At 34.0% G+C, this 13,312-nt stretch overlaps 1 protein-coding gene across 5 annotated transcripts in view; it reads right to left on the bottom strand.

The window, feature by feature from the left end:
• Positions 1-13,312, bottom strand: part of LOC132547942 (phosphatidylinositol-binding clathrin assembly protein LAP-like) — a 73,452-nt gene that overhangs the window by 13,162 nt on the left and 46,978 nt on the right. For 3 of the 5 annotated variants that reach the window (XM_060211752.1, XM_060211751.1, XM_060211754.1), the window contains 5 exons: positions 12,657-12,742; positions 12,220-12,337; positions 9,014-9,052; positions 6,367-6,682; positions 4,160-4,231 (listed from right to left, as the gene is read on the bottom strand). In XM_060211752.1, coding sequence (XP_060067735.1) covers positions 4,160-4,231; positions 6,367-6,682; positions 9,014-9,052; positions 12,220-12,337; positions 12,657-12,742 — 631 coding nt within the window. The remainder of the gene's footprint in view (positions 1-4,159; positions 4,232-6,366; positions 6,683-9,013; positions 9,053-12,219; positions 12,338-12,656; positions 12,743-13,312) is intronic. The other 2 variants (XM_060211755.1, XM_060211753.1) reach the window with 2 other exon arrangements.

Below are 13,312 nucleotides of genomic sequence, written 5' to 3'. Positions count from 1 at the left end.
AAAAGGAATGCTGTGAAATGGTACGGTAAAGGTATCTACAACTACACACTGTGTTACATACAACAGTGAAAACCAAACCTTGGGGACTGGTGCCCAGAATTTGTGCCCCCTGCATCTGCATTGGCATACCCCCCATAGCCCCACCTGTACCAGACAGACTGGTCAGGTCGCCCCCACAACTACTTGTGGTGCCCCCTAGGGCCAGCGAGTCCAGGGGATCGAGTGGTTCTTCCTCGGGTGGAACAGTAGGGGCTGAACAGAGAAAGGCAAAAAGATGAAGATTCTAACTAGGTCTATTCTTTACTCACTCCAAGAAAAAACATGAAAGAATAAGGTCAAAGTTAAATTTTAAGCAGTTAAATGATAAACAATTATCACACATTATATCCAAGCTTTTATAAGCCTAGGTTTCCATCCATTTTATATTGCATCATCTTAGGGATAATTCTGTTAGGAGCTCTTCCTGGAAAATTCCTCATAAATGGTTTGTAATAAAATATTATATAACATTATTAGATAAAATGGTAAAACAATAAAATACTCTAAAACATTCCATGATATCTGAGTAGTTATTCCTACATCATTCAGTGAATCGTTACTTACCGAGGCAACACCACAAACAATTCTATCGTTGTTCTTTATCAGTATCTACAACACTGTTTCTCTATCGAACAAGGAACCTGTTTTTAACGATTTAATTTTCTTTTTACTTGTAAGAATGTGTTTATGATTTCATAATGAATGTCACACAAGAATGAAAGCATGAAGGTGACTGTGAGAACACTAAATAATAAAAGTTATAATATGATAAAGAGATGTATTAAAAGCAAACTTTGTTAAGACAGAACAATAAGGATGGATACTAAGTAAGATGTGTGTGATCACTGGGTTCACACTGAATAGCTACAGTAGCAAAGTAAATACACCAACATTTGTAATCTCATCAAAGTTAATCATACTATCATCATTTAAAGTCACCAAAGTTGTAATTTACATGTCATAATAAGGATAAACATAGTGTCTTATTGCTATGATACATTGTGTCTTATTGTTATGATACAGGTATCTTTATGCTATGATACAGGTGTCTTACTGCTATGATACAGGTGTCTTATTGCTATGATACATTGTGTCTTATTGTTATGATACAGGTATCTTTATGCTATGATACAGGTGTCTTATTGCAATTATACAGGTGTCTTATTGTTATGATACAGGTGTCTTACTGCTATGATACAGGTGTATTATTGTTATGATACAAGTGTGTTACTGATAGGACACAGATGTCTTATTGTTATGATACAGGTGTCTTATTGTTATGATACAGATGTCTTATTGTTATGATACATGTGTCTTATTAAAAGTGCCACACACTGATACATGTGTCTTTTTGCAATGATACATGTGTCTTTTTGCAATGATACATATGTCTGATTGCTATGATACAGATGTCTTTTTGTTATGATACAGGTGAATTACTGACAAGATGCAAGTGATGTCTCACTATAATATAAGTGTCTTTTTGCTGCAATAAATTGTCTTACTGCTATGACACACATGTCTTATTGTTAAATACATGTGCATTACTGCTATAATACAAGTCTCACACACTATAATACATGTGTCTTATTTGCTATGATACAGGTGTCTTACAGTTATAAGACATGTGCATTACTGCTATAATACAAGTCTCACACACTATAATACATGTGTCTTATTTGCTATGATACAGGTGTCTTACAGTTATAAGACATGTGTATTACTGTTATAATACAAGTCTCACACACTATAATACATGTGTCTTATTTGCTATGATACAGGTGTCTTACAGTTATAAGACATGTGTATTACTGCTATAATACAAGTCTCATACACTATAATACACGTGTCTTATTTGCTATGATACAGGTGTCTTACTACTATGATACAGGTGTCTTACTATGTTACAACACATCTAAGAATATAGCAAACACTACAGAATCAGATACACACCACAATCACCAAAGAATTATACAATTAAAAAAATGTTTAAGAGTACAAATAAAAAAAAACCAGTCACACTTTTATCATCAACAACATTTTTTCTTTTTAGAAAATCTTTTCGATTGTAATGAATCAATTCATTTCCTTTAAACTTGTAAGTTTACTGAATAAACATGAAATTTGATATCAACATTGCGCAACTGGAATAACATTTGTTTATGTAATCATTGTAATAATTAAAAAGGACTATAAGGCCTGTTCACCCAACCGACATCTCCAGAAAAAATGTTTAACTGATTTGAATGCTGTTCCAATATGTTAAAGAAAGACAGGGACTAAAGGACATATAAAGGTTAGATCTTGTCCATACACTCAAAATATGGCAAAAAATTGGAAAGCTACATTTATGAATTATCGTTTTAATATCACATATACTTTTATCAGGATAAAGATAACACAGCAAAACAGTAGAGCTAGCATGTTAAGTATAGCTTTTCTCACTGGCAACTGACTTCAGATACTGCCTAAGGAAGACTTGTAATTATTGGATTTTTGTTGTTTTTGTTTTTAATGAAATTTCTATCTAGTGAGATATTACTGGATTGATTTCAGAAGGCAGTAGCTGTTTGTCAGCATCACAAAGTAAACAAATCTACTCAAATCAGTCTAGTCAGAGATCAGAGAGTGTTAACTCTGACTATCTTCAACTTACAAGGGAACTGGGGACTGGTCACTGTTTTGGAGAAAAGAACAAAAACAACATACAATATATTTATCTACATAATTTTACAATACCCATCACTTCCTTACATGTTTTATGTATCTATGTAATAACATTTATCTAAATGTTGCTATCAACGATCAATCAAATGTACCTTCATCATCTGGCTGTTACGTCCAAACAACTTTTACTGTTATATGAACATCCAGACAAATGTTTTTACATGATACATAACAAATACTCTAGACAACACCACACATAAAGAAAGACCACATCTTTCCAGCTACAGACAGTGGGCTTGGTTACATGGGGACAGATGATTGGTCCAGCTGTACAATATATGTTGCCTACACACAGGTGAGTAATATACCTGGAGAAGTTGGTGAAGGAGTGAGTAGCTGACCCATTCCAGCTGACAGTGGTATATCCAGAGTTAAGGAGTTAGCAGCAGTGCCCCCTGCTGCACACACGGACAACCAAACAGCAACAAGGGGAGGCCACCCACAACAACACATGCACAGTTGAGTAGTATTAGTAGCAGGAAATGTTGGTTTGTTGAGTCGTAGCATTAAACAATACATTGAATTATATTAGCAAAGCATGCAGAACATATACAGTGATAAGCAAATATATTGACAAAATCCAACACCAGTCTAAATTAGTTATATTGAGAAAGATGTGATCGAGCTGTAACAAGCGGCTGTGAATCAAGTTAGTGCTATAGATAAAGTATTGATAAACTTGTAGCTCTTCAAAATAAAGTAGTAACTTCCACCTTATTTCTGTTGTTGTTGATCTGTATACCAGTATTATCAGTATGGCAGGGACTGATCTATCTTTCAGAAGTTAGTTCATAGCACTTTTTATTCTGTTATATTATATCAATCCTTGTAAATCAGACATGAAGCTCCGATACCCTGAAAATCTAACTGAATCTTACTACTATATCACTTCACTGTTATATCTAGCTATTCAACATATAGTTACAATTAACACACCTATTTCAGTTCTAAAACTAAGCCTGCTATATCATAGTCCAGTTATTTTGTTTGTAAGATAACCTAGCTCTACATCACACACTTTATTTAATTTTAATCATATAACAATGAAATTACTCCAAGCAGATGACAATAGCAAGACAAACTGAATTCCTTAGGAACTAAGATAAAATTAAATCCAGATTTTTTCTACATTCAGTTTCTTCTGTCAAACATCCTATTGAACAACAGAAGTACAAATTTTTTGAAAACTGTCCAATTCTGACACTAATATGAAGGCCATGTTAGTGTTATTAATACATTGACAGCTCTGAGGATAAAATTACTGTACAGTCAGCGTTAGTCCCATTCATCAGTTTGTTATGTGTGGACAAAAATCTCAAAATAAAATCTATCTACACAATGATTTTGAAAGAAGAATGTTAGCATGCATCATCAGTAGATGTAAAGATCGTACCAGTTGTTGTCGTGTTGGCGTTGTGAAACACCTTATCAAAATCTGCTTCTGATGTAAACCCAGAACTGGACGCTGCACGGCAAAATAGTTCATCTGTACGTTAATTTGTGATTCTACCGAAACATTCAACACAGATCTCACTACATTAATTTTCTCCTTCAATATCTAACAGTGTAATCTTTGGCTAGTTGTTCATAATGGATCCTAGTGATACCTTATATCCTACCAGCATGTGGATAGCAAAGGTAGGTTACATTACTATCTAAATTAGAGTTTAATCATCCTTTACAAATGTATAACTGTACTTATTTTTTCAGTATTTTGTCTACAGTATTAAGTTCTGAGGTCTACGTTAAATAGTCTGACTCTAACACAAACTTAGCCTGGGTTTACTGCACTTTCCAAAAGCCTTCTCTTTATAAACAAACATACTGAAACTCTTCATTGTTTAAATTCATATACAGCAGATTCCACTTAATTGCGTTCTCCATTTATTAAATATATGCCATCTTGGAAAATTTTGACATGCATAAAATAGACAGGAAATATAAAATTTGATTGGAATGTACTGTTTCTAACATAGAAAATGCAATATAAAGCACAAGCTCTGATGATGATCTATATTTAGGATTGATGTAAAAGAAAAATTTGGAGTAGCATCCCTTTTGGCAGTAGTAGGCCTAGAAATTGTACCTAATGACCTTGACTTCTGAACATAGATCTCAATAGCATACGTTTTTGTACACTGTATAAATTCTCCAGGTATAAAATGACTTTAACAGTCCTCCTTCAGGTTCACAATTTCAAATTGTTATAAATGACTTAAATATTGCTCTCAAATGATAACAACATATGACAATTAGATATTTTAAGCATTTAAAACGGATATTGTTTTCCTATGTAAATAGACGGGATCTTTTTTCATTAAAAAAATAGTAATTTTCTATGCCTTAATATTCAATACAAATGTGGAATCACATTCTTGTCCATTAAATGGAATCTACTGTATAAAACCTAATTGAGCTTTTCATGTTAACAATTAAAACAGCATGAAAATTATACCGAACTACTTAAAAGAGATCATACACAACAAAACCAAACTTTTAAAAAGATTTAGGTAAAGCTTTTGAACTACATGTTAAAACATGACATTAGTTAGTGGTACCAAAGTTTTATTCCAAACCATCAAACTCAATATAATAACTAGGCAAAGAATGTAATACCAGATAATCACTGAAGCACTGTGCTAGAAAATTGTTAGCTTGACAACTTGTAAGAATACACATCAAGTAAAAATTTAAGTTTTCTGTTATTAGTATATATGTTGATAATAAAGTCAGATGAAACTTTCTGCATATATTCATAAGGAGTTAAAAGTCTCACTAATTACTGATGATTCAGAGAAAAATTCTAGTAAGTAAATAGATGCACTAACATATCTACATAGATACAGCAAAAAAGAATATTTCTGAGTAAATAAGTTATTAACATCTATTAATAATGTACCAAGCACTTTTTCCTTTAATAACTGTCATTCATTACCACTCTAGAATACCAGTCAGTTTCACACATGTAATGGGGCAGAAAGTTTGTGGTGAAAATCCTACTCATTGATCTTTTTGGTTTTTCTTTTTGTTTGAGCGCTGATCAGACTCTCTACTGAAATGTTACCTGCACTTGGATTTGTTTACCAGTCACAAGTTTGTTGACTGGTAAAGATGTTCTAATTTCAAATCATCTATACAGTGCCCTAAGTGGCATCAATGCATTTCATTTCACTTATATCATTCCAATATCAAAACAAGAATTTAGGAATCAGTTAAAGGTCTGGAGGGGAAAATATCCAATTACTTGTTAGAGTCGACAGGGATGACCTAGTCTTACCCAAGATCTAAAGTACAAGTGCAGTGAGACTTGTCTGACCCTAAAAACTTGTCTAATCCAACATGATGCAGAATAAAACTACTTATTCTAAAACACTAAATCCTACATATTCAGACAATCTGTTGAACATCACCAATCTTTCATCCCAAATATGTCAGATAAATCACTTGTCACTCAGCAATGATATATAGAAACACCTCACATTATCACATATTCTAAACCCACTTTTCATATCATCCCAAACATGCTTTCCCTTGACCTCTTACGTGAGTCGTCACAACCCTGAGTACCTGTGTAGATAGGTATATGACAGGTGTACCTACCTGGTGCATTGTTCACCCCTGAAGAGTTCCATGCTGGAGTCGAGAAAGGTTGTTGTGATGGCGCTTGCATGTTATTCATGACATTGTTCATTTGCATCACATTTTGTACATTTTCTATGAATGGATTCCCTGAAAGGTTCAAAAGGTCATCACTAGGTGCATTGCCAGCTGGTGCTGTTTTTGTTGGAGAACCAAACAAGTTGACCCCGCTAGATGTAGGTGGCGCTGTTGTAGTTGGTGAGGCAAAGGGATTTGATTGGTTAGTGTTGGCTGGAGGTGCCACTGGACTTCCTCCCATCTCTTTTAACCTCTGTTCCTGACAAACAAGCACAGTATCAAGTGAGTACCTAAAATATCAACCTAAAAACGAACCTTTAGATATGTCATCTGACATTGCAAAGGCACAGCATACATATAGGGACTTACTGTACACAGCTCAAGGCCAATTTAATATTTGCTGGTCCAAAACAATTTAAATCAGGAGGTTATTGAAGAGTCATAACTTCTCAGAGAGTCATGGAAAGGAAAAATAATTTACAATTGCACAAAAACCCTAGGTAAAGATCACATGCTCCTAGAAGCAGCATTACTGTTAAGGATATCACAAAGACATTAGTCCCAGGAAAATCATCAAAATGAAATACACATATACTATATGTACTTATTGAAACAAGGAGCACATGGTTCGATTGAAGAGGCTTCAGAGACAAAGGAGGATTACTCCAAACTTTACATACATAGAAGAGTACAATAAAAGGGGGCATAACTCAAAGCCATCTTGGATTACGATCATCTGCACCTAGTTTTATAAATTATTTCTTAAACAAATTCAAACCAGTCAGAAAGCCTGATGATGAAAGTTTCTGAGAGAGAGAGCGAGAGAAAGAGAGATAGACAGAGAGGGAGGGGGAGGGGGGAACAGATTTTTTTTTTTATATGGACAATCCCCTGTCTACAGACACATGCACCCCAAAATGGATAGACAATTTGTCAATGACAAAAGATTTTTTTAAAAAGGTAGCTATTTTGTGATGTGAATGTATCTTTAGGAAAATATTTCCAAAGCAATAATGATATGTTGAAACACCAAAAATAAGACCCTATGTATTAACATGTATTAAGATATTTTAAATATATTGATGATCATTACATATTTCAAATTAAAGAAAACATTACAATGCATGGATACTTTCACAGAACACTGTACAAGATACGGGTAATGAAAAGAAATTGGTGTGAAATATCAAAATATTATTTTACAGAATACTGACATGGATTGGTGAAAGACCAGTAAAATATAAACAACAAATTGATACGTAGGTACATGCATCCATGATCTTAAGGAAATTTCTGGGTGAGTATGCCCCGTCAATCAAAATATTTCAAAATATATTTGGGTTTATACTGATGAAGTACACAAAGTGACATGACAATGCTGCATGTTACATAGGCAGTGGCCATCACAACAAATCAGGTCCAACATGCAAATGTTTGGTGAAATAAAAGGCACAAAATCCTGGTCCTCATCAATGAAAGTATTTGTATAAAGGCTCTCTAAGGAATGTAGGTGATTTAGACCTTTCTTATTTCTGTTCATTATGAAAAAGTATCGGATTTCATGTATAAAATCAAATATATACAGTATCTGTTTAACAGAATACCACAAAGGAGGAAAAGAATAGATTTATTTTCTTTTTAAGGAAGAAGGAAATAACAGAGAGAAATGGGCAAAGTCAAACTTCGATTTTCTTTCTGAGTACAGTGACAAAGTTTAGAGACAGAGAAGCCAACATGGTGTTTATATAATACTGAATTTAGCAAATGTGAAAAGGTATGGGGTCACATTCCCAACTACATGGGTTTTTATTGGGTATTCTAACTTTCTCCCACAGTAAAATCCCTCACACACTTTCATTTGCTTGATAAATTTAAGCTGATAGCCTGTTTTGCAATTATTGTAAGGTAAATCATGTTAAAACATATTTATCATAATTCCATAATTTCAACATTACATGGACAGGAATGTAAAGGTAATTTGATTGTTCAACTTGAGAAGCATGTTTACACAATGTATCACAATGTTTTTCCTCAATAACTGACAGAAGGACTAACAACTGAGACAAGTGTGGCATTATTTTTTAGGACATCAGAATGATGTTATTGAGTATATTGTGAATCATGAATGATAAGAAAATGACTTCCATGAGCAAAGTCAGTTGGATCAGAACTTGCATCCATATATATTCCAGAAAAAAATTCTCACTAAAGTATTTGAGGACTAATGTCAAAGAAAAATTTGTGAAATGATATAAGAAATATTTATGAAGTGTTGTAAATGTACAACTCCTATCTAAAGATATGTCTTTTGTGCATGTTCAGTAAAAGAAGAATGTTACTTGGAATATTACATCACTCGTTAAGTTAAGAGCAGTATATAGTGATCAGTAGAAGAACCAATGGGAAAATCTGTAAAAGGAATTCAGTACATGAAAGGTATTTGGGATTTGTTTATAGGTAGGAATGTTCTACTAAGTATTGTAAGTGGTAAGATGTTGTCGGAGTTGACAAACAAGATAAATAATATACATGGGAATGGGTAGCAAACGTAACACAGTGATAAGACAGAGCCGAGAGTAACAATATATACCTGGTTAGCAAAATCATGTTGATTGGCACCACATTGATCCTTCAAGACATGTGAAGAAACAAAGAAATAAGAGAAAGAACATACACACATGCTCACATATAATATCAAAAGTTTTACAGCTCAACTAAGTTGTCTCCCCTTAATTCAGATCTAATGTCTCCATATATATCTTAACTTCTGGTCAGTTATGTACATTTTGTTTATCATGTTACATAGGCAATTATTCATACATAGATATACTTTGTCGATGATAATATCAAATTTATTGCAAACAAGAAATTGACAGTTCAGTAGTTGGAGAGACAACTGTTGAAAAGTTTACCAGCACTGACAGTAGAACATGGCTAGCAGATACAAGTTGCAATGTTATGACGGCAGAGGTAAACACCTCACAATATAACAACACGAGGAAGACACAGAGGACTAATTCTGCCATAGTGTTATGTCATTTTCAGTTGATTAATAGATACAGTATCATACTTAAGACCTTTTGGTATGAGTAAGGATATAACAGGCATGCTTAATGACTGAATCAGTATTCTCATCATTAGTTTGGTCCCCATGTCACCACCAATACACCAACAGCATCCGTTTGATACGTTATAATATATATCTGATAATATGGTCTCATGCTTTATTATAATCACTTCGTGTAATGCTTCTGGCTATATCCACAGCAAAGTTCACTCCAATCTCACAAAATGCATTAGTATCATACTAACCCTGGGATACTTATTACATATCAGTGGCAGATCAGGAGAGATTGCCTAAACTTTCACACTCTCAAAATATCTTACTTATCTAGAACTGACTTTAAAAACTGTAAATTTCAGAAACCCTCATTAAGTAGAGTCCTCTGTGTAATTGGCTTTAGATCTGCCACTGTATGCAAGTGTTAATACTAAGTTCCAACAGGAATAATGCAATTAAATTGTTTTTTTTTAATCATAATATATAGACATTAACTTTTTCCGATTAACATAAATAGTAGTTACCTTGCTCCTCGTTTTTCATATTTAAATGTTTAACATTAGTAGCCTCCCTTTAACCATATGAAATTATACCAAGGCAATGACTATATTTTTACACAGCGAAAAGTAGCTGTTATAAAAGGTATAAAAAGTGTATAAAATGGACAGAAAAAGTGTCCGTGATGCTGTCAGCATTAAGGATGAGTAAAAAGCACAAAGGTAATTCAGCTTCAGGTTTACATTCACACCGCTCAACCTTTACCAAAGCCACCTACTCTACTAACCACTTCTGTAATCTTTTTTAGAATGAAATGTACATTCCTTTACACCATCATTTGCCATTTTTGTCAATGATAAAATAGGACAGGAATATAATTTTTGAAGGTAGACACTTTTTCTCTACATTTTCAAACCATACTAGTTTTAAATCATCAAAATTTTAAAGAAGTTTGAACTATGTACTTTTTCTAAAGGTACCAAAAAAGTCACAGTAAGTGGCCAGCAAACACAATGCTACTGAATATCAGAGGTGAATAATGAGAGATACTGGTAGACAGACAACAATCAAATCTAACCACTACCTCTCAGTATAACCCATTACCCAGCAGAACCTAGTCTAACCTCAGGATAATGGAATGTAAAGTCACAACCATGTCTAAAATCAGAACCCAGCCAAAACCTAACCAGATGTCAGAAAAACTCAATTTGGTCACAACAGAGATTCAGTATCAACCTATAAACTAGTCCAGTCTCCAAATATCCCAACTACCCAACTAGAATTTAGTCCTACCTCTAAATAACCTAGTTACCAGCCATAACCTAATCCAATCACTGGGTAATCTAGTAGCTAACCGTAATAAATTTCGCCCTCCAAATAACCTAGTTACCAGCCATAACTTAATCCAATCACTGGGTAATCTAGTAGCTAACCATATTAAATTTCACCCTCCAAATAACCTAGTTACCAGCCATAACCTAATCCAATCACTGGGTAATCTAGTAGCCAACCGTAATAAATTTCGCCCTCAAAATAACCTAGTTACCAGCCATAACCTAATCCAATCACTGGGTAATCTAGTAGCCAACCATATTAAATTTCAACCTCCAAATAACCTAGTAACTACTCATAACCTAGTCAAATCTCTGGATAACCTAAAGTACCCTACCAGAATCTGGCCAAACCTCCAAATAACTGATATTTATCAGCCATTACCAAGCTCAATCTCTGGACAACCCACTTACCAGTCACAATCTAGACCAACCTTCCTTACTACTTAATTTTTTTATCTTATAGAACATGTCCACATCTCTACCAATAACTTGTCTTGTCTCCTGACTACCTCTTTACTAACATGGGAGCTACATCTACCAAATTCTGAATTACATAGCATCCAATCCTATCTTATATACCTCATTCCTAATAGCCCTGAATCCAGTAATCCAGTCAACTCTTACATTTACCTCTACCAATAACTTGTCTTGTCTCCTGACTACCTCTTATATTAACATGGGAATCCAGTAATCCAGTCAACTCTTACATTTACCTTCTTCTTAAAAACAGAGTATTGCTGTTTCCTTCCTACTGATAGCCTGGATTCATGCCAGTCTTATATTTACCTCATTCCTAATAGTCCTGAATCCAGTAATCCAGTCAACTCTTACATTTACCTTCTTCTTAAAAACACAGAGTATTACTGTTTCCTTCTTACTAATAGCCAGGATTCATGCCAGTCTTATATTTACCTCATTTCTAATAGCCAAGGACAAAATCCAGTCTTGCATAAAATATATACCACATCTGCCAGTACCCATTCCAATTTTTGTTCTTTATTAATATCAAACACAAAATCCAAACTATGAATTCACTTCATGATAATTGATGGCTTCTATGTATTACCACTCATCACCAATTAAAGCCACCACAGCACCAATTATAATCTAGATTTTAATCATAATCTCACCAAGCAGTCTATAATTCAATCCTGTACATTTTCTATCAACCAATTCCTCCATCAAACTTGTATTATATTGCATCCTACTAACCTTTTTACCAAAATGTCCAGAAAACAAATCATGCACTTCCCTGAATTATACCTACTACATATAACACCATCCTGTTACAACCACACCCAGTACTTACTGTGGGGTTCACCTCCATACACTGCCCATTATACCTCCTCAATATGCCCATCCCATTAATACACTACCCTTCTCCACACCCTCATCCATTTCTACCTTGAGCTGTTGTAACTTCATATTTTCTTCATCTAATATTCGTTTCTTTTCTTCATCAGAAATTTGTATGCTGCTATTGTTGGAAATGGTGTTTATGGCCGATGCGAATCCCGCTGGTCTGGAAAAACAAAGGATGGTTATTTATCATTTCTGCTTGTGATCACATCTAATTCTGAGATACAAAATCAGCCTTGGAATTAAAATTTAGAATTTGATTACAATTAAAAGTTAAAATTTGTTTTAAAATAGAATGATGTAAAATCATAATTAAGACAATATCATCCTCAGATTGAATTCTATATTGTAACATCTAAGTCTAGTAAATCTGAGAAAGGGCTCTGCTATAGAACATATCGATTTTTAAATGACAAAACTCAAACTGAAGTTTATGAAGTTTATTGTAGATGAATTTTCATACAAAACTCTTGAGCTCTTACTTGGAACCAACTGGAGTTGTTGCCCCCTTTTTACCCTCTAGGGACTGCAAGTGTTGCTCTAGGGCATCTAGGAGACTGGAGGGAGCCTGAAAGGTACAAAACTCAGCAAAATGTACATGTCTGAATTTCAAACTCAGTACTGATAGACAAACATGATAATACCACACACTTAAAAGCATCTCCTACGATTATTTTTATGAAGCTGTTTTAACACTTCATAACATCTGTATAAGGGAAACTTACTGCAACACAAGAAAGAATTCAAGACGCTAAAAATATGTAATAACATACAACAGTTGTCTCTCCACTGTTATACTAATAAATTCATTTACCATATATAGTTTTACATGCATGGTAGATAAAAGGAATTTAATTACGAGGGAGATAACTGATCCTTTACCCGTTAAATATAGCTGGTGTATGGGTATTATGTATCCTGTATATACACACTCCTCAGTAACACAACATGCACAATTTCTATATAAACACACAAACACAAAGTAAATGCTGATATATAGGGTATGGATTAAATAATGCATCTTCTCAAACTTCAAATTTCATGACTATATGATCTCGCAGCCATGAATTCTAGAGGAGGTGCTTCTCTTAGCTGACCTGGTATTGGTACAAAAGAAGACCTGATGAGTATATACAGC

Source organism: Ylistrum balloti, unplaced genomic scaffold (assembly GCF_031769215.1).
Source record: "Ylistrum balloti isolate Yb309-2 unplaced genomic scaffold, AGI_CSIRO_Ybal_v1 Utg369990, whole genome shotgun sequence".
Taxonomy (NCBI): domain Eukaryota; kingdom Metazoa; phylum Mollusca; class Bivalvia; order Pectinida; family Pectinidae; genus Ylistrum; species Ylistrum balloti.
Note: the sequence above shows the minus strand (reverse complement) of the source record. Positions and strands in the feature narration are given on the sequence as shown.